We start from the raw sequence: 22,036 nt of genomic DNA on the forward strand, positions 1-22,036 counted from the left end.
GCATGTAGCCAGATCTGATGATTCTGGGTGGAAGATCTGTGTCCTCCTCTTGACCTCCCTCCACCAGTATGCAACCCCCATGGGAGAAGCCTTGTCTGATGTATTTTACTTTTGTTTTGCCAACAGGGTGCAAGGCAAAGAGCAAGGACTTGATAAATGGAATTGGTTGGAAAAAATGTTAAATGCTTATTTAACAGATAATTATCATTTAATTCATTCAACAAACACTATTATACACTAATACTTCCAAATACCAGATGTTAAGGATTCAGAAGGAAATTAAGTAGGTCTCCGCCCTTGAGGAGCTCCATCCAGTGTTCATGAGTGAAACAACCACATACAGTACACTCTATAAAAATATAAGGTGGGCTATAAGGTGAGCCAGGAGTCACGGAGACGAGGGGAAGGGACTTCCGTCCTAAACCCAGGGGAGCAGGGGGAAGGCTGTTCACATGGTCAGCGGCCGTGGACTCAAAACCGTTAACCCCCTGCAATCTTCTGGCTGTGCTGTTCAAAGATGGAATGCCCAGGAAATGACCTTGGACCACAGATAAAACTCAGGGGTATAAGTCTAAGGGGCTGAGATGAGACAACCAGAGGTCAGTCTGTTTCAAGGACCAGGCAGGAAGGAATGGAATTTCATGCAGAATTATCCCTCATTTATTATGACTACAGTTGTTGAATATTGAAACTCACTCTCTCAAGATCCAGCCCCTAGTACTCCTTCTTGTACGACCTCAAGAACATCTAGCACTTTGTCCTCTTCCTGGAAGGGCTAATGCCCCCCAAGGCTGTACATTCACAAGAGGCAGATGGAGTCAATACTCTTTGGGGATGGGGATGGGGGTGGGTCACTATTACCATCTATCACCACCTCTCCCGCTTCCCTACCCTCTGTCCAATCCCAGGTTCTGCCTCCTTTAAGACAAACCCACCCCTCACTCTTAGTTTTAGAGGGTCTGACAGTCAACAATGTTTCAGAGTCCTTCTTGGCGCCAACAGCTTCCTAGACCCTGCCCCCTTCTGGTCCATCTTCTAGGCCTCTCCTTCCTGCGCCCCTTTCCATCCCGCTCACGTTCCCAGAGGAAGGTCTTCACCCCTGGACGATGGAGTTCCAAGTGGGGTGGGTGGGTAGAAACATGTGCTACTCATGCCCTCAGGATGTGAAGAGAAGGGGCTGTGCACCTGTGTGCACACCAAGGCCCATAAGCTGACCCTTCTGCTTCTCAGAGGCCAGCCGATTGGCCAATCGGCAGATGTAGAAAATTGCCGAACTCAGAGTTTTAAGCATCTCATATGATATTAAAGATAATTGGAAAGATGATGAATGCTAAAACAATTAACAAGAGTCTTTCTTTCCTTTATTGCCTTTTCATATCAAATGAAGTAAGTTTGATTAAACTGGCTTTCTCAATTTAATGTTTTAAAATAATTGTGAACTAGCAAATTTGTATTTATCAGTTTCAGCTCAAAGTTGGGACAATCGAAGAAATAGTCAGTGATCCAAGTGGAAAGAAATTACAGTTTTATTTCGTTTTTCCTTAGGATCTCATGGAAAAACACCAAATCAAGTCAAACTATTCTTACAATTTCTCTCCCTCCCTCTCTCTCCATGGCTCACGGCAATATAATTAGCCCTTCCACTGACTAGCTGAGTGACTTTGGGCAAGTTGCTTGATTTCTCTGAGTCTTAATTTTCTCATATGGCTTTGGATTTCATGAGGTATAGGGTACCTTCAGCTCCAAAATTATTATTTTTTAAATAAATGTCACTGTTCTTCCAGCCAGGCCTTTCCTCCCACAGTTAGCGGGTTCTGTCATGTGCTCTGAGTGAAGATCTGCCTGCCTTCACAGGACCAGGCTGTGATCCACTCACCCACATGTAGGTGCTGCTTTGCAAACCGTCTTCATGTCAGCTCTCCAGGAAGAAAAGACACAGAAATCAAACAAGCCACAGAAAGTTGCTGTAACTCTTTGGCTGCCCTCAATGCACCTGATTCTTAAAAAAAAAAAAAAATAAATCCCAACTTCCTTCAGTACTTTTCAGAAAGAGTACAGTTGTTATTGTTTTGTTGTGTTTTTCACTCCAAATGCAGAAAACTCTGCTGCAATGGGTAGCATTGAATCTATAAACAAAGCTCTTTCAAAGCAACTTTTATAGCAGAAGTTAAGCAGCTTTCACACCTGGGAGCCAGCCCTGGGTTTAACCCAGTCCCACCAATCCTCATTCTAATTGCAGTCTGCACACTTGGCATGCTGGTTTGCACATCATAGGTGCATTTTTGAAATTCAGACTGATCCACTTTGTACATTGTACAAAGTACGTTCCAACTAGTTGAACTTTCATATTGTTGTATTACCCTAACTTTTAATCATGGTGTATGAAAAGAAGAATTATCCAAAAATGAATTCCAAGTAAAAAAAAAGAAGAAATATTCTGAATATAGGCCAAACTGTTTAAGATGCTTACGAGTTTGTAAACTTATCCTGTGATGTATCCAAATTACCAATTCTGAACAGCTACCGAAGATATTTCTTTTCAAATAAATTATCTAGTTAACTACATTACTGTCAGCCAAATAGTTTTTGAGAAAATCACCTGGAGATAGATCACGAGAGCTGTCATTAGAGAACTAAGAATATATGCCGTGAATCCGCACCAGAGTCTTGAAGGAAGGATTGAAAAAGTTATTTGCCACCTCCAAGAATCAAAATAGCTCATGCTTATGGAATACTTTCTTTGTGCCAGGCCCTAAGCTAAGTGGGTGACATGTATTAATTCATTTAATCATTTTAACAACCTGTTAAGGTACTACTATTATTGTCCTCACTTATAAGTGAAGAAACTGAGGCACAGTAACTTAACCATGGTCACCAGCCTTCTAGCTTCCATGGCTTCTGATAGGAAGTCATTTTTAATTCTATTGATAATCCCTTGTACATAACAAATCACTTTTTTTGTGTGCTGTCTTCAAGATTGTCCCTTTATCTTCAGCTTTGGCAGTTTGACTATGAGGATTTTAGGTGTATATCCCTTTGAGTTTATCCTCTTTGGGTCTTTTAACTTCTAGGATGTGTATATTAATATCTGTCATCAAATTTGGAAAGTTTTCAGCTATTATTTTTTCAAATATTCTTTCTGATTCTTTCTCTTTCCCTTCCTTCAGGGAGTTTCATTATGAGTATGGTCCACATGCCTTGGGGCTCTGTTCATTTTTCTTCATATTTTTCTTCTGTTATTCAGATTAGATCATTTCAGTTGACTTATTTCAAGTTCACTGATTCTTTATTCTTTCTACCTGATCAAATCTGCTTTTGAGACCCTCTAGTGATTTTTTTGAAATTTTTATTCCAGTTATTATACTTTTCAGCTCCAGAATTTCTGTTTGATTCCTTTCCATAATTTCTATCTCTTCATTGATATTCTCTATTTAGTTAGACGTTGCTGCCATGGTTCCCTTTAGTTCTTTGAATATGCTTATAATGGCTGAATTAAAATCTTTTTCTAGTAAGCCCAGTGTCTTGGCTTCCTTAGTGACAGTTTCCCTTGACTGGTTCTTTTTTTCACTGTGTATGGGCCATACTTCTCTGTTTCTTTGTGTCTTGTAATTTTTGTTAAAACCTGGACATTTTAAATAATATAATGTGTTAACTCTGCAAACAGGATATCCTGATCTCCAGAATTTGTTGCTGATGTTTTGTTGTTGTTGTTGCTCTTGTTTGTGTGTTTAGTGACTTTCCTGGACTAATTCTTTAAGGTCTGTATTCATCATGCATGGCCACTGAAGTCTCTGCTGGGTAAACTCAGTGGACAGCTAATTGTCTTCAGTGTTCCAGCAGGAAGTACACAATTCTGCTGTAGCCTTCACTTCCTGCTTGCTCAGAGTCTGAAGTTCAGCCAGAGGTGAGAGTTTAGGACCTTGTTGGGGCTTTCCTGGGCATGCTTACAGACCTGCACATCTGTGTGGCCGTCTAGACTCTCAGGAGTATGTCAGAAGTCCCCTAAGGAAATTTCAGTCCCTCCTGTTAAATTTTTTGGGACAGCCTTTTATTATCCCCAGTTGGTATCACCTCTTCAGGTACCTATAATGTTAAACAGTTGCTTCTAATTGGTTTTGGAAACATCCTATAGGTAGGGCTATTTGCACATAGTAAGCTCTGAATCAGATCAAATAAAAATAAGCCCTGGGAACGGAACTTTTCAGAGGGCTGCCAGACAGGTTAATAGTGACAATTCTTTTATTGAATTTTAGGGAGTTCCAAGCCCATTTTCTCCTCTTTGTTGTTTGCTAGGCTGCAAGTTTTTATGGCTACCATAGTTGTAAGGCTGTTCATTTTCAAGACTACCATGGAGCTAGGGAGAGAGGGGTGGAAATAAGGCAAATTAAAATGTCACAAAGCTCACAGTTCTGAGATTCTTTTGTTCTTGTTGAATAAATCCTCCTTATATTGTTGCAAATCTTTGGTTCATTTCCAGAGTTCTGGAAAAGTTGGTTTTGATCATGTTTGTTAGTATCCTCATTATTTTTATGAAGGAGCAGATTTTTGGAGGCCCTTACTCTGTCATTCTGGGAGTGTTTCTCCAGAACACACTTTTAACCACCCTACAAGTGGTTCCAAATTGGGGGCCTACCACACCCCTTGAAGGGTTTACATTTTGTAGGAATAGTCTGGTATCTAATACCATCTTCCTGACATATATCTGAAATACATATTATTTTATGTATTTTTATTTCTTCATTTCTTCTATGCATTATAGGGCATTATATTATCTTTTAGAAATTGTGTATAGAAATCTGTGGACTTCATTTCAGTATAATATAGAGGTGTTACAAAATATTTGTTTTAAAACTAGGAAGGGACATTAATTTTTGAAGGTTGAAAATCACTGCACTCGACTCTCCTCCCATTCCTTTCATATATCTACCCTAGTCCTGCGACTACAATATCTCCACAGAGTGCCTGCAGTCCCTATTCTACGCGAGTTCCACTTAAGAGTGAACGAAGAGGGAGTTTGGGAGGTAAATAAAATCAGAGGTCATTACAAATACCTCTCAGGAAATTAGAATGAAAAAGAAAGTGGGAGCCATCTAATAAACCACATAGAAAGTACTAAGGCATTTTTCATAACAAGAAAAATGTCATGTTTTGGTTAATCATAAATTCTGCTTGAGAGTCATCATATATACTGATCAAAAGTTACCAGTTTTCAAATAATTAAAAGCTAATAAAATATGTGCCACCTAAGCTATACTGAATGCAATTTAATTTCTTTTGATGATTAATAAGACCTCTAGAAAAATGTCATATAAATAAGAGTTTTTAGAATAGTATACTCATAAACAGCTTTATAATGCAAAGCAGTAATTTTGGTACCTACTAAGATAGTTGGCTCTATTTTTTAAAACTCCTTTCAATAATTATGGATAAGCTTGGCCAGAATTTATTATAGAAAGCTTTTTATAGCTTAGAGTCATTCTCAAAATCCAATCTTTTCTTAATTTTCAGCAGGAATATCAATTGATAATTTGCTATGCAAGAGGGAGAGGTAAAGGGGTTCAGGGTGCTATTTTCAAAGTAAATCCAGCAAGGGAAACTCAGCAGAATTACAGAAGGCCTTCCGCTAAGTAGTGGTGTCAAACGTGGCTCATGTGGATGGGTGTCATCTACTCCTGAACATTTTGAAGGTTCCATTTTGGTCTCTCACACATGCTATCTTCAGCCCCTTAACTGGGTCTTTCGTGCTACATCAGACTGTGCTTAAACTGTGACTTCTTTTTTTTTTTTAATAAATTTATTTATTTTATTTATTTATTTTTGGCTGCGTTGGCTCTTGGTTGCTGTGCGCGGGGTTTCTCTAGTTGCGGCGAGCGGGGGCTACTCTTCGTTGCGGCGCGCGGGCTTCTCATTGCAGTGGCTTCTCTTGTTGTGGAGCATGGGCTGTAGGCACACGGGCTTCAGTAGTTGTGGCACGCAGGGTCAGTAGTTGTGGCTTGCGGGTTCTAGAGCACAGGGTCAGTAGTTGTTGTGCACGGGCTTAGTTGCTCTGCAGCATGTGGGATCTTCCTGGACAAGGGCTCGAACCCGTGTCCCCTGCATTGGCAGGCAGATTCTTAACCACTGCACCACCAGGGAAGCCCTAAACTGTGACTTCTTAATGAACATCATAGGATCCCTTCCCTGCATATTATAAGCAAAAACAAACACCTTCATTACTTTCTCTTTTTTCTTGATGGGTGACTGGTTCCTACAGGGGGCACTGGCTTGGTCTCCGCCTGACTGGACTTTTGCCTTCAGTGGAGAAGACCCCAGAGGAACTCCAAATGCCCCTTCCTGGTTTCAGCACTCCAGCAATGAACAGCTGCATTCTGAACTAGCATGGTTCTCCCAGCCCCCAGCTCCATAAAAGATTCCTCCAGCATACTTCCCTTCCTCTGAATAATTCCTTTCTGTTGTCTTGCTTCATTACCTTTCCCAACTGGCAAGGTTTTTCTTGGTCCACGCTTTTATTTCCACTTTGGAATGTCTTACTAGGCAAGCGTCAAGAGTCCACCAACTTGGCTCTACTTCTTTCCCACCCCCCCCACCCCCCTTCGTTACTGGAGTGACCAGAGTTTAACAAGTCCAGGGCGTGCTGTCGTTTTTGTCACCAGTATCATTGCCTGTGTCAGGAGTATAACAACAGGGCCAGAGAGGTAGGGCTGTGCCCATCTGCGACAAACACAAATAATTTGCAAGACAGACCAGGGTCTTTCTTCTACCCCCTGCCATTTGTAAAATAAAAGAATTCAAAGACTTGGTTTACACTTGAAGTTGGTCCAAGACACCTCTGCCCCCGCTTTCTCTGAAGCTTATTTGTGCTCTCCCTTGAGCCCTAATAACGCTGCAGAAACAAAATTACAGTCCCACGTCCCTTTCTTCCCTTTTAGGGAAGAAAACCTTTCTGCACAGATTGCAGATGAGATGACCCTGTGGAATGTTTAAGCATTTAGCCAAGTTAAAGGCAGTAAAGGACTCCTTGCTTAAATTATCCACTGTATTTTCTTTGAACTTACAGCACACAGAGCCCCGAAGCCCATCCTGGTCTCAGCTGTGTTTTCTGTCCACTCTGCACCCTCCCATGGGCACTTGTCACCCTGGATGTGACCTTAGCCAGTTAGAACTGTGCTCTTCCTTCTTTAATAAAAAAGAGTCCTGCTAATGGTTGTTTTTTTGGGGGGGTGAGGGGGACTAGTATATATTTATTATAAAAATTTCAAACATTGCAGAAAAAAGTATAAAAATAAGAGTCATCCACTTTCCAGCTACTCAGAACATTTACAACATTTTGCTAAAGATTCTTTAATGGGTCCCTTTGCATATTGTATTCATTTTTTTATTGCTGCATAACAAATTTCCAAAACCTTGACAGCTTAAAACAACACAAAGTTATTATCCAACAGTCTCTGTAGGCGAAGGGTTTGGGCCCAGGTTAACTGGGTCCTCTGCTTAGGGTCTCAAATGATGGCAATCAAAGTGTTAGCCTGGACTGTGGTCCCCTCTGATGCTCAGGGCTCTCTTCCAAGCTCATTCAGGTTCTTGGAAAAGTTCAGTTCCTTGCAGCTGTAGAACTCATGGAAGCTTCCATCTTCTTCGAGGCCAGCAGGAGAATGTCTTTGCTGCTTCAAATCTCTAGCTTGCTATGTCCCAGACCTCCCAGATTTAAAGGCTCACGTGATTAGGTCAGGCCCACATGATAATCTCCTTTATAATTAACTCAAAATCAACAGCTTACTTACCTTAATTACGTCTGCAAAATCCTCTTTGCCATGTAAAAATGTAATCACAGGAGCGACATCCCATCCTATTCATAGACTTCACCCACATTCAAAGGGAGGGATTTATACAAGTGTGAGGATCGTTTCACGTTCTGCCTTCCACACATATATACATACACGATGAACACTGTACCTGGTGTTCTGCAGCGTGATTTTTAAAAATTGATATGCCATGGTTATTTTCCCTACCTAATAAATACAGGTCTGATTTTTATGGCTGAATAGTATTTTATTTTGTGATTTAAAATAGTTAATCACATACTGGACAGTTTCTGATTTTCCTTCTTAAAAATTATGCAAGGATGAACATTTCACATTCTTATCTCTGCATGTATGTAATTCTAAGGAAAGGAGTTTACCAAATCAAAGGATAAACTAAACCAATGCTGCCACGTCCCTTCCAGGGTCCTCCAGCAGCGCATGGTGCTGCTTTGCTAGTGAGGCTCTGCTTTTGGTGAAGATTCTCTGCGTCTTTTGCTCCGATACTGCCAAATTCCTACATCCTTGAAAGGAGTTCTAGAAATCACTAGCTGCCGCTGCAGGAAACATACAGGAAGTAACATAGTAAAGATGTGATGCTCACTTGTTACCTCCATCATCTCCCCAAAGAAGTTATTTTCAATGTGATTAAATAACTTTCGACGAGATGGGGGCTTTATTTGAATTTCTACCCTGCTTCTTTAGAAAGCGGCAACAAGGATACTAGATCACATTGAAGGTTGATAATCTTTTTAACTTTAAAAGGACACTGCATATTTTGATGGTATGGTGGGAAGTCGGGCTTCAAATGAAGGCTCTGAGAAAATACAAAACCGTGAATCTTAGAAACAAACACACAAAGATTTAATTATGCCTGCCTGCCTTGCTGGGAGATATCCTTAACTTTCAAGCAACCAATACTTTGTGAGCACCTCCTATGGGCCAGTTCTAGTTCTGGGAATGCGATGGTAAATAGGCAGGCGGAGGTCACAAAATGAATCCACACACTTTGCAAGTGCATATGATGAAACAGCAAGATACATTTATCTAGATACAGATCTAGGCTAAAAAGCTTTAAAATAAAAAAAAAACTTTCCAAGAAGCATATATATTTTCCCAGCCTGGATAGTAGGTAAACGGAATTCAGCAATGTCTGTAAATGTTAACCCCTTTCATAGGGGAACTTGAGATGCAAAAGGCAGGCATGTATACCCAGAAATACTGAACATCCAGCCAAAAGGGGACCCTCGTGGCATGGGTGGCCCAGGACGCATTTCCCCTGGCCATTCCTGAGCAGAGAGAATGGCATGATGGAAAAAGCCCCATTTCTTCAGAAGTTGCAACGTCTTCCTCTGCTTGTGGCAATCTGGGAGCCCAGCTACTGGCCTTCCACCCGTTGACTAAGGCCCAACCCCTCCAGAGCATAAGTTCTGTTCACTTCACCCACTGCTACAAGTTCCTGACCCTCTTATTAAACTCTTCCACCCCAAACACACAAATAAGGTCTCAGTCTTAGGTGAAAGTGGAAGAGACCGTGAGTACAGAGAGAAGAAACCCCTCCCCATCTCCTGGTCATTTGAAAGGAAATAAAATCCTCAAAGCAATGTCTTTACCTGAGATCTGAAATGCAAAGCCTATTTATCTTGTTCAAGGCTCACCTGGCCCAGGATACTTGAATTTAAACAAGGAGGTTCTGGGGCCTCTTACCCTAGTGCTGGTGGAAGCCAGGGTTGCTAAACATCGCAGGCTGTGTAGGAAGCGTGACTGTGGCCATGTGGGATTGCAAGTGTCTCACTGCTGTTCTTTCTGGATCTCTCTGCCTGATGGTGCAATGTTTACCGTTCTTAAGGGGGACTAGCATTGCTTATTACCTGATCACCGTGACCTTCCTTCCAGCTTCAGAGCAAAGATAGAGGCTCTCAGGTGGGAGCCAGCCTCATGCTCGTGCCCCGACACCTCACACCTTGACCCTGACCTACATCTGCACCCCCGTCCCCTGCAGACAATGCCTCGCTCCCCACACTTGTCCATGGCGCTGCTCTCCACCTCATCCTCCTGCATCCTTGGTATTTGAGCCTTTTTTTATTCCATCTCTCCCTTTATTCTATCTTTATCTCACTCCCACTCTACTGGTTCTTCCTCCATAGACATGACAATCTCTCCTAACGTAAAAATAATCAAAACAATCTTCCCACATTGCATTATTTTCTAGCCACTGCCCTATCATCTGTTCTTGCATTCACAACCTAGGTCACCCTTGGGGGAGAAATCCACTCCGCATTTCTCCCCTCCAGTTCCCTCTGCATCTGGCGTTTGCACTCACCACTCTCCTCCATCAGCAATAAAGACGCCAGTGGCTTCCTACGTCAAATTCCGAGTGTCACGTGTGTACATAAAAATGCCTCTTGGGTTTCATCCTTTGAGTTTCTCACGGGCACTCGAGTTCATCATGTCCCAAATGAACATGTCACCCACCCAACACCAGCCCCCAACACAAACCTTCTCTTCTTCCTTCATTCGGTCTTGGTGAATGGAACCATCACACTCCCTGGAAACTCAAAATCTTCCTCAACACTCACAGTTCCCTTCTGACAGCTCCTCTCCTTCTCCACGGTGACGAGGGGAAGCTCAGCTCAGTCTCTGGTCCTCGCCCAGCTTCCACAAATACAGATCTGCAAATTTAACTGGCCCAAGGATAAAACCAAAATATTTAACTTGGGATAAAAGGATCTCACAATCTCATCCTCACCAACAACATAGCTCAGTGTTTAAAAGCATGGATCCTGGAGCTCTATCACTAACACACTGTGCAACCTCAGGCAAGATTCTTAACCTCTCTGTGCTTCCGTTTCCTCCCTTGTAAGTGGGGGATAATAATAACAATACCTTTCTCGTAGAGTGCTGGGAACATCGTATGTATTCACGTACATGAAGACTTTAGAACGGTGCCTGGCCTACAGTTGCACTATGCGTACCTGACGGTCTTGTGACGTACTGCCCATTTTCACCTGCCAATCCTCTTCTCCCATGCACACAAGTATGCAGACATGCTACTCACCCGCCACAACAGCATACAGGTCACCAAACACACCATGTTGGCTATTTCTTGTCTCCACTGCTTTGTTCTTAGTTCTTTTGTTAATCTGCTGAACTCCCTTTTATTTTGGGGGACTCAGCTCAACTACCACTTCTGCTGTGGTGCCTTCCCTCCTGCCCCAAGGGCTTCCCGACTGAGACCCGATTGTACCCCAAATGAATTTCCCCTGTAGCATGCATCACTTCAATCAATTATTTTTAAACGTCAGAGAGTTACCATGTTTGAGCGCTTGTCATATGCCAGACCCCGTTCTAAGTGCTGTACACGTATTAGCTTGTTTAAGCCTCACAGCAAACCTATGAAATGTTTTAACAATTGGTTTCTGTGTTCATCATTCCTCCTCAGTCGTGGGGCTCTTTATGGGCAAGAACCTATGACTTGATCATGACTGGGTGTCCAGCATGGTGCCTGGTGCATGATGGGCCCATAGATAAGTGAATACCTCTGAACTGAGCCAATCGAAGATGAGCTGAACTCAGAGAGAGATGGGCACATGCACGAATTACTGACAGTGAAGGACACTGAGGTATGGGTGGATGGTAGCTGGATCTGAAATTCACCAGTGCTATAAAGACTGCTGTAACTACCTCATGCCACCATTAGATTGTTATTACTATATGAATATTTTCTGTAATGCCGACAGGTTAATGTGCTCCCATTGTTTCTGTAACGTCACATAATTTCAGGTCTTTCCAAGGACGTAATAATACAATTCGTGATGATTTTTTATTTTTTTTGCGGTACGCGGGCCTCTCGCTGCTGTGACCTCTCCCGTTGCGGAGCACAGGCTCCGGACGCACAGGCTCAGCGGCCATGGCTCACGGGCCCAGCCGCTCCGCGGCATGTGGGATCCTCCCGGACCGGGGCACGAACCCGTATGCCCTGCATCGGCAGGCAGACTCTCAACTACTGCGCCACCAGGGAAGCCCTATGATATTTTTATCCCATGCTCTTGTTTCAAGGGTCACTTGCTAAGTCTGAAAAGTTTTGCCTGGCCTTCAGCTCATGGGTCACCCACCTTTCATAAAGTGTAAAGAGACACTTACCCTGACAACCTTTCCTTCTTGTTGGACACCAGATGGAAATTTGCCACAAATTACAGACAGCTACAGTCAGGAGTTAACATTACAGTTTCTATGGCAATAGTCCAAGCCCGTAAACAAAAGCATTGTTGCTTAATCGTTACAAAGGGATATGCTTTTTATAAATCTAATGTACATATAAATATAAAAGGAATTCAAAGATAATATGTATCTCAGTTTTCATTAACTTTTCTTCCCTGCCATATCCCTTGAGCCCATAGTAAATTCTGTTTCATTAGGCAGTAGACAAGGGTTAAGATCAAAATTGTTTAAGGCATTGATTAGAATATCTCTGGGTGGCCTTGAAGCTGATATTAGTGGGGGAGAGAGCAATGTCCAGCCATATGAGCGCCATCCCAGGGGTGCCGGTGGAAAAGGACGTGCACAGAAAACTTAAGTCTAGAGCCCCAGTGTATCTCTGGGAAGCTTCCAGCTAGCTTAAGCCATTCTGATAATTTATAGGTAGCATAGTCACAGGATTTTTGGTCACTTTTTGATTTCCTGAAGCATTGAATGTGATGGGAAGTTTAATCTCGCTGGGGTGGTGTTTTTTAAGGAACTACCACTGCTGGAACGAAGCCTGGATGACGAGGCCTGATCTTCCCATTGGATTTGGAGGTTGGCAAGTCGTGGACAGCACCCCGCAGGAAAACAGCGACGGTAAAAACCGCATCCTCCCTCAGGGAAATGGATGTACTGCCCATCTTTATTTTGCTTTTATGATTGCATTTGATGTGTGGGAAACACTCCCTCCCAGTGGGAGCAGCATCAGAAGTGTGCTTCCTGGGCGCATGTACAGGGTTGACTACCTGCCAGCCAGGTTTAACTGCATTTCACTGGTCGTCTTCACTCTGATTATTTTGTAACTTCTAGGGGGGGAAAAAGCATAAAACTTAACATATATAACCTCATCGATTCTTGCTTTGATAAGCAGTTTTGAAGACAAGAGAAAATGTATCTGGGTAAGCACTTTTGCTAGGCTATAAAACAGACTTCAGCCCTGCCTGATAAACAGTGATAAGATAGATGGCAGTGGTGAAAATAAAGAACTCAACAAATAATTACAGATCATCCTTTAACTTGTTGTTTCTCCAGATGCTGATTTCTTTTTAGGTTGTGTGATTTCTTTCAAAACTTGAGTATGTAGGTACGTATCTTCTAATGTGTGCGCTAAGTAGTGGCAGCTATGACCCCCCTCTCCCACCGAATTTTTATAAAATCACACACATCGTGAGGCCCCATTTCTCTTTAGCATGATGATAAAAATCAGTGGTCTAGGACACGACTTTTCTCTCCCCAGGTGTTGATATAAGATATCGATGTGTGCATATATATATACACAAAAACGTTCATTGCATACTCATAAGGGAACGCCAGTACAATACTGGATTTTAAGAGAAAAATTTCAACCCTTTCTGGTGTTCCGGATTATATATCATGACGAGATGGCTGGGTGACTAATGGCAGCTAATCTCTTATTAACAAGAGATAGCTGGTTAAAATTCAAAGGACTTTGTGAAAGTCAGCGTGGGCCTACTGACTTCCTGAGTGCACGTGGTCCATGTGTGTGGCTAATGTCCAGATTCTCCAGTTAAACTTGACATGTGTCCATAACGTCCAAACACAAAAAAACAAAAGTGAAAACAACAACACAAACACTGAGGACGGATCACTGTTTACAACATTCCAGATACGAGTTATGAAAGGATAAGCCCTGTGTAAGCCAGCGGCTGGGCACCAACACACTTGAGTCTGTTTGTAGTTGCAAGAGTAGATGCAGAAATAGTGTTGCCCTATATTCTTTTCGTGGCTTCAAATTTTGGTTTGCAGAGTCATTTCCAACAATTCCCTCTCGATTACACACGTGAGTCCATGGCCCACTCCAGCCATGGAAAGTACTACCTCGGTGATGAAGTAGAGGAACATTTGTCTCTACGGAGTCACCTCAGGGCTATGATCCAGATCAGCTCTGTATCTGGACAGAATTGAAGATGGCAAACTCATGCTGCCCCTCCTCTGTGTGATACAGGGATGTATCGGTGCGGCCCGGCCTCTGTTCAAGCCATTAAGCACGGCAATGTTTGCTTCCAGTTTGACGCACCCTTCGTTTTTGCAGAGGTAAGTGGGAAGCTGGGGAAAAGAGCTGCTTTCCTTCCCAACCTCTTAACACATCAAAAAATAAGGTACTGGGCTGTTACTTCTAAATTTCCCAGGTACACAGTGTATGCTTCATGTTTACAAAGTTAACTAGACATCATTCCAACCCCCAGGCACTGCATGCTAAATGCAGTTCTTACTTAAACATTTTTCTCTCCTTGATGTTTTGAGATTTTTCTGCCGGAAAGCAATTGCTTTACTAACCTTAGCTTAGTTCTCTGGACCCCTGAAGTAGGTATCAACTGCTCCCAAGAAATTAAGTGACTCAGTGAATCACTCAACAAAAAATTGGTGGAGAATTGGTCCGTGAATTGAAATGGCAGAGTATACTTCTTCACCCTGAGACTAGCCCAACAGTGCACACGGAACAACACCTGAACACACCCCAACTACGGTCTTAGTCTGGGAACTCCAGTCCATTTCCTGCCATTCCAGGCTATCCTCCAACAGTGGAGACAGAGAGTACAGCTGCTAGAATACGGAGGGGAGAAGAGGGTCTAGAACACTGCACACTAAAGGGTGGATAGGGACGGTTTGGGAAAGGGTCTGAAATTCTGCAAGAACTGGATGGAGGTCAGAAGCAGAGAGGGCAGTTCAAGGGTGCTCCAAAGAGAGCTCAGAAAGTCAAATTAAATGTAAGAGACATCAGGTGAAGGAGAAGGCCAGGAGACTGCTGAAGGTAGGGGTGAGGAACAGAGATTTATGAGAGGCTGAGAGGCAGGACTGACCTAGAGTATAATTTCACGAATGAACGCAATGAAATAACGCCTACTGCTACGTAATCACTTTGCCTACCGTCGGATGCTCTTAGCAACCCTTTAAAATGGGTGTTATAATTCCTCCCATTTTACAGAAGAGAAACATGAGGCAAAGAGTGGTTAAATAACCTTCCCGCGATCATCTAACCAACAAAGAGTAGTGCTAAGATTTAAAGCCAGGGAGGCACCTGAGCTCATGCCAGTAAACACCCCTTTCTGCTACTATTCTAGAATGAGTAAATGTCTAGTCCCACTATGTGCCAGACAGTGTGGGAATTCAGAAGCCTATGTCCTTAAGTAACTGGATGCTTGACAGAGATGGTGGTACCGTAAACACAGCAACGTTTAAATAACAATAACGCAAGGAATGCTGTGGAACTAAATGTCAGACAGCAATGTAGGTGATAAATGACTCGCGTTAAAGTTAATTGAGACATATGAGCTAGGAACTGAGGCAGGACAGCAAAGGCCACAAGCCGCTGTCTAGGGAGCGTGATCTGGGAACAGACACAAGGACAGCTACATGATAGCCGCGGTACGATGAGTGGAGTATTACAGGAGCCCATGGAAGGAGGGCCAGAGATGCTACCTGGAGGGAGCAGAGCCTGAAGCATGTCTGCAGGGATGATTAGTGATTATGCAGGCAAAGAGGGTAAGAAAGAAGCCAGAGGAAGGAAAGAACTTTACACAGAGGAGAAAACTTGAGCCTCCGCATGGTACGTGCAGACAATTGAAAACTATACAGGCTCATGGGAGGCGTCAAATGACGACAGCTGAGGGAACTAGACAAGGGACCTTCTGTCCTGAGAAACGGGCACCTCGTCCTGTAAACGAGAGGCTTCCCACGGGGAAGGGACGGGAACCTGTGCAGCACGGCCTTGAAGGGAAGGCCTCGGGGGTGCGGGGAACACGGGAAGGCTGGGATGTTACTCCACGCCCAAACCAGACAAACGGCGACAGGCGGGGAAGGAGGGGGCAGGAGGGGGCAGGCCTGGGAAATGTTTCGGAAATAAGCAAAAGCGGAAATGTGAATTACACGAAAGGAACAGTGTCTCTTCTACTGTGCCCACCATTACAGTTTCTAGAAGCCTTGGGAGAACAGGCAGACCGTATTTGGAATTTCACCCTCTCGACTTCATTTTGAGATTTAAAGATTTATCCAATCCTCCCCAGCTGCCGTCTGATCATTTCTGATGCTATGAGCACTTCTTGATGGGAAATCACTCTAAAACTCGCCAAGCCTTGTTTTTGTATTTTCATTAAGCTTTGTTGCTGCGAAGGGGAGAGGAACAGCCTCCCTCCAAGAGCGAATTGCCCAAGAGCTGTTATTAAATATAGATCGTGGTGTTGTGAATGTCGTCGGGACTCTCGGGTTATAATTACTCCTCTCTCACCCACTGCAGACTTGGCTGACAGCGTGTAGGATTGCTGCTTTGGCACGCGCTGAGCTTCAGTGCTGAGCCATTTATAAGAGATGCTCCAACTGCTGAAAAGTGCGTGAGGACCCTTTTCTCAAGGGTTCTAAAGTAGGAGTCCATGGGGCGCGTCGGATTTCACTTTAATGAGAGTCTATGTGACTCAGGTTCTAGACAGCATCTTCCCTCCCTTTCTCGCCTCCCTGCTGCCTAAGCTTGCCTCTCCCTGACCTCAGCCACGTCAGCCGGAACGTGCCTTTTCTTGCCTCTCGGCAGACTGACTTTCTTGGTCACTCCTTACTCATTTCCGGGCCAGATCAAGCATCATGTTCATTGACTTCCTTTGGTTTTCTCAGGCCTTTTTTAGTGAAAGCACGAAAAGCATCCTACCTCTGCCCTTCTCCTCTTCTCCTCCGTTTTGGAAATCTACGCTTCCCATTTCTAGATTTCTTCCAGGGATCGAAGCTTACTTCTCTACCCGCCTCCCTTCTCATGCCCTCAGCCCTGCGGTGAGTTTCTTGGTTCTGGAGGCTGTTCGGCCCATCCTCCCTGACTCCTGGGGACCTGTGGCTCCTAAAGAGAGCAGAACGGTTCTCAGTGTTGGGGCGACTTTCCCAATTCCCACGCAATTCCCACGTTCACTAAGCATTCAGGAGCTGCTGCTTCTCTTCTGTCTTAGCTTCTTCTAGTTGTGTCTGTTGGCCCCCTCACGCCATCCCACTCAAACTCACACACAAACGCACATGCACGCACCCATTTTCCCTCCCTGGCCCGGAGCTAATTTTCACGGCAGCAGTGACAGGCTCCTCGGGGCCCGCAGTCACCACCTCATTGCTCCAGAGGCCACACCTTCCCTTGCTCCGGGCCAGCAGTTCCCTGTACGCTAACTGTGCAACTGCTTCTCTGCAGATTCTTCGTTCTCAATTCAAGCTTGTTTATTTTGCTGCCACTTATGAGAGGCAGCCCGTTTTTTGGCATCCCCTAGTCCGATCTAAAATAATTCACCCATTTGTTCAAATAACCTATGAAAACTTGAAATCATCTTGGCTTCTCTTCTTAACCTTCCTCAGGCATCTTAACGGAGATATAATACCTTCCAATAAGATCACAGATCCAACCACGCCAGTGATCTCCATCATTACCCTCTGAGCTCTGAACAGCACTGAGATCTGGGACGTCAGCCCCTAAATCATCTGCTTCCTCCTCGCTTGCCCCTTTCCTGTTTCTTCTCCACAAACCAGCCAGAAGTATCCTTCATAATGTAAATAGAAACGTGTCACTCCCCTGCCCCAAACCTTCTAACGGATTCCCATCACTTTTACAATACACTGAGGCATAAATCATTACAAGGTTCTGTGCGATATGGACCCTGGCTTCCCCTCCACCCCCATCCCTTTGCTCTTTTCCTTCCAGCCACACTGACCTTGCTATTTTGTCAGAGTCTTTACACATACTGTTCCTTTGGCTATGACAGCTCCTCCCCCACTACGCATGTCCTGTTCCCTCCCTGCGTCCAGATCTCTGTTCAGCTCACCTCCTCGAAGAGACCTTCACTCACACCACCTTGTACCTGAAACATCACCACCTGCCCTGTTGTTTCTGTCCTTCTACTCTCAGCGTTATTATTTCTCTCCTTGCTAGAATGTAAGTTCCACGCAGGTAGGCTCTGTTGGCTTCTCATGGCTGAAAGCAGGGTCTGGTACACGGCAGCCACCAGTAAATACATGAATGAATAGAGCAAGCGAAAGCGTGTGCATAGTACACTGCTGAGAGCAGTATTCCAGAGAGACAGGGGTCACGTGGCACCCTCAAGTGCCGGCAGTCCTGGTGGGATATGAGGCCCACGTACGCAGCAGCAGGGGGCGCACATGGGAGTGTGGCCGCGTAGCCAGCCCGCGCGGGCTGAAGGAGTGGCAAGCACGGGCTCGACGTCTGGCAGTTGTGCCAGGAGGGCTCCAGGACCAGGTGGGCATCCACTGCGTTCCTTCAGAAGCCCTGGAAGGAGCACCCCCTTCTCAGCACAGCCTGAAGGGCAGTTACTTCCCCTTGGGAACAGATGAAGAGAGCAGACACTGTCCTGGGTCCTGAAAACCAGAGCTTCCATCCTGAGAGGTGAGAAGTGTAGCTTCTGCCGGCAGTGGACACACGTTCACATTCCTTGGGCAACAAGCAGAAGTTTGCAGAGAGGCCGCTCTCTAGCCTGAGGACCCAGCCCACCTTTGCTGAGCCCCAGGGGCCCTGAAACATCCAAACACGCTCTCGTATCAGAGTCTTTACACATTCTGTTCCTCCTGGTAGGAAAGCTCTCCTCCTACTGTCCACCCCACTTTGGAAGTGCCTGTGTCTCGCCAAGAAGCAAGGGGTGGTGGGGCTGAGAATAGCCGTATTTCACGTTGGGTTGCCCAGGTTCTGCGTGACCAGAGCCCTTTCAAACGTATGGGTAAGACCAGATGGTCCCGAAGACTCCTTTCCACTCGAAAGAAATTAAACACAGGACTTTCACAGGTGTTGCTTATCTACTTGCCAGCCTTGCAAGGGAGGTATAATCAAACGCAGGCTCAGAGATATTCAGTAACTTGCCCAAAGTCACGGAGCCTAGGTCCAATATTTCTTCCCCTTATGACGGTTCTACCGTAGAGATCCAGCTGGTCTGGCATACATTCTAAGCCCCTCGGTGATTCTAATGTGCAGTCAGGACGGAGAACCGCCACACTAGCGGCTGCAACCGAAAAGAAAGCTTGCGGATGTCACTTGGAAAGGATCCTTTCCCTAAACCCTCACGCCCAACATACATATGCAAAAGCCATTTTATGTGTGTGTTTCTCCTTTCCTTTCCTCACAAGGGACAGTGTAGTGGGCTGGCCTGAGATTTTAGCCTACATAAATTTCCTAAGCTATGCTCAAGGGGAGACGAGGATTCATCCACTTTCATATTTAGCCTTGTCTCCCTGGAAAACTGAAAGCTGCTTTAAGAGTTGTTTATTAAGAGGACATTTATCATCATTGTGGCTATAGTTCGCAAGTGAGGAGGGAGCAGTCCATGCCTGCATGGTCTCCGCCAGAGGGACGGCTGAAATTCTCAGGAAGCTCATTTAAAGTTTCCTTGAACTTTTTTCTCCAAAATGAGAAATATCCTTGAGGTGTCTGCTCTGTCCTCTCTTGTCCTGATTCCTGGTTTCGCATTTCAGCCTTTCACAGCACGTGCCTTTCGCCACCGAGCCCTGGATACTCTGCTGAGGAACAGGGCCAACACCATCACCCCTCAGAAACCTGAGGCAGCATCGAACCACCCAGGCCCCGGGCCTGGAAGCGCCTCCTACCACGTGGTGCCATGGCCCTGTGGGGTGACTCGGGAGAGGCAGCGAGCTGCGGAGCTCCCGGGCACAGCACAGGCCACCCCGGGTGAGGGGCAGCGCAGGGGCTATGGCCACCCCGGGTGAGGGTCAGGGCAGGTGCTATGACCACCCGCGGTGAGGGTCAGGGCATGTGCTATGACCACCCAGGGTGAGGGTCAGGACATGTGCTATGACCACCCAGGGTGAGGGTCAGGGCATGTGCTATGACCACCCAGGGTGAAGGTCAGGGCATGTGCTATGACCACCCAGGGTGAGGGTCAGGGCATGTGCTATGACCACCCAGGGTGAGGGTCAGGGCATGTGCTATGACCACCCAGGGTGAGGGTCAGAGCATGTGCTATGACCACCCAGGGCGAAGGTCAGGGCATGTGCTATGACCACTCAAGGTGAAGGTCAGGGCATGTGCTATGACCACCCAGGGTGAAGGTCAGGGCATGTGCTATGACCACCCAGGGTGAGGGTCAGGGCATGTGCTATGACCACCCAGGGCAAAGGTCAGGGCATGTGCAGTGGGCATGCCCCTGCCCACCTTTGTACTTCTCCTCCACCACCTCCCCGCCGTGTGACCACAAACACTCTGCTGACTCTGACTCTTGGTGCCTCGCCTATAAAAGAGGGATAATAGTACCTACCTCACAGGATTGTCGCTGTGGGGGTTAAATTAAATCATTTAAAAATGTCCCTGAAACATTATGGGTCAATAAATATTGACTACTTCCTTTCTCCTTAACAGAGATCAGACTTCACGTAAATTCAGAACATTTTGTGAGAAAGCAGAGAAAAGTTGCTCTCTTAAACCTCATCTTTAAAAGCTAGGGATCTATCATCAAGTTTTCCCATTACCTAGTAATGATCATTACATTTTTACTCAATTTTGATGTTTACAAACCTCTGTAAGAATCATGCTCACATAGATTCTATCTCGCTCAGTCCCAAGGTGTTCCTATGAAACTGGCAGAACAAGCGTAATTATTTTCATTTTATAGAAGCAGGAACGGAGGTTCAGAGAGGACAAGGTAACTTTCTAAAAGTACACACCCAAGATCAGAGCCCGTGTTCCCTGCAGCTAATCCAGTGCGTCTCTCAAATACCTTCCTCAGAACCTTTGAAGCGGCCAGTCCCTCTGCCTATCACAGCCTTTCTTCTCTCCATTTACTTGCTTTAATTATTTTAAGCTTTAATGAGGTAAAATTGATATTTAAAATGCATACATTTAATGTATACATCTTGACGGATTTGGACCTATGCATCTACCTGGAGAAAAATCTCCCAGGAGCCACCCAGCAGACTTTCTCTTCTTCCTGGAAGTAGGTCACGCCATCACTGTCAGCTTAAGGAAGTCTGAGGAGAGTAACAGGGTACTTTCTGCTTTGCCTTAGGAGGTAGGATTTGCCAGCAAGAGAAAGGAAAGAAAGAAATGGTTGGCACTTAAATGACTTAGCACAATGAATAATGCTGTCTCCAGGGACCCTACATGGCTACACTATCGAGAGTTAGAGATTTTGGTGACAGGAACATTGGATGCTGGCTAATGGTCTCCTCTCCTGTTTTTAGGTCAACAGTGATCTTGTTTACATTACAGCTAAGAAAGATGGCACTCATGTGGTTGAAACCCTTGATACCACCCACATTGGGAAATTAATCGTGACCAAGCAAGTTGGAGGAGATGGCATAAAGGACATTACTGACACCTACAAATTCCAAGAAGGTAAGTTACTGCAATCGAATGAAGATTGCTCTGCCCAAGTCTGCTCGGCACTTTCGTAGTTACGGTCACTGTCACCACGAAGACGTGTTCCGGAGAAGACGTGGCCATTTGCAGCATTTGGAAGTTAGGAGAGAACTGGAGTGAATACATATCACACCTACAATTTCTCGTGTCATTGTAGTTTTACTTGTTTGTTTGCTTTGAGCAGAATTCTGCTTCACATGGCTTTTGAAATAAATGCTTTAAAGTCACGTCTATTTTAACAGAATATAGAATGTGTTCTTGTTCATAAAAATAAGAATCTTAATTGCAAATAATCCTATTAGAAAACATTACATAACTAATGTACTTTTAGTTCAATAATGAAATTTAAATACCTGTTCACATTTATTTAGTACCTTGAAAACTATTTTCACCTGCATTGCTCCCTTGACATATCGTGGAAATCCCCTGAGGTAGATGATACAACATTAATAGGACACTGCAGTCTCACTAATTCAGGCCAATTAGAATGGAGGCCCGTTTCAATCATAAAATAATGTTAAGGTGGTTTCTGTTAACTCTTCGTGTGTGGAATGTTTGAAATGGAGCTGTTGAGTTCAGTCCCGTCTCCATCGTACTGAGTGCCTGCTCTAATGCCTGGAGTTGTGTTTGGTGCTGGAATCCC

General features: G+C 44.7%; 1 protein-coding gene across 1 annotated transcript in view; it reads left to right on the plus strand.

Moving 5' to 3' along the window:
* The window catches only part of F13A1 (coagulation factor XIII A chain), a 145,473-nt gene that overhangs the window by 90,126 nt on the left and 33,311 nt on the right, over positions 1 to 22,036 (plus strand). The window contains exons 10-12 of the mRNA XM_060164287.1: positions 12,532 to 12,635; positions 14,005 to 14,093; positions 21,216 to 21,369. Of these exons, the coding sequence (XP_060020270.1) occupies positions 12,532 to 12,635; positions 14,005 to 14,093; positions 21,216 to 21,369 (347 nt within the window). The remainder of the gene's footprint in view (positions 1 to 12,531; positions 12,636 to 14,004; positions 14,094 to 21,215; positions 21,370 to 22,036) is intronic.

Source organism: Lagenorhynchus albirostris, chromosome 10, assembly GCF_949774975.1.
Source record: "Lagenorhynchus albirostris chromosome 10, mLagAlb1.1, whole genome shotgun sequence".
NCBI classification, from domain to species: Eukaryota; Metazoa; Chordata; class Mammalia; order Artiodactyla; family Delphinidae; genus Lagenorhynchus; species Lagenorhynchus albirostris.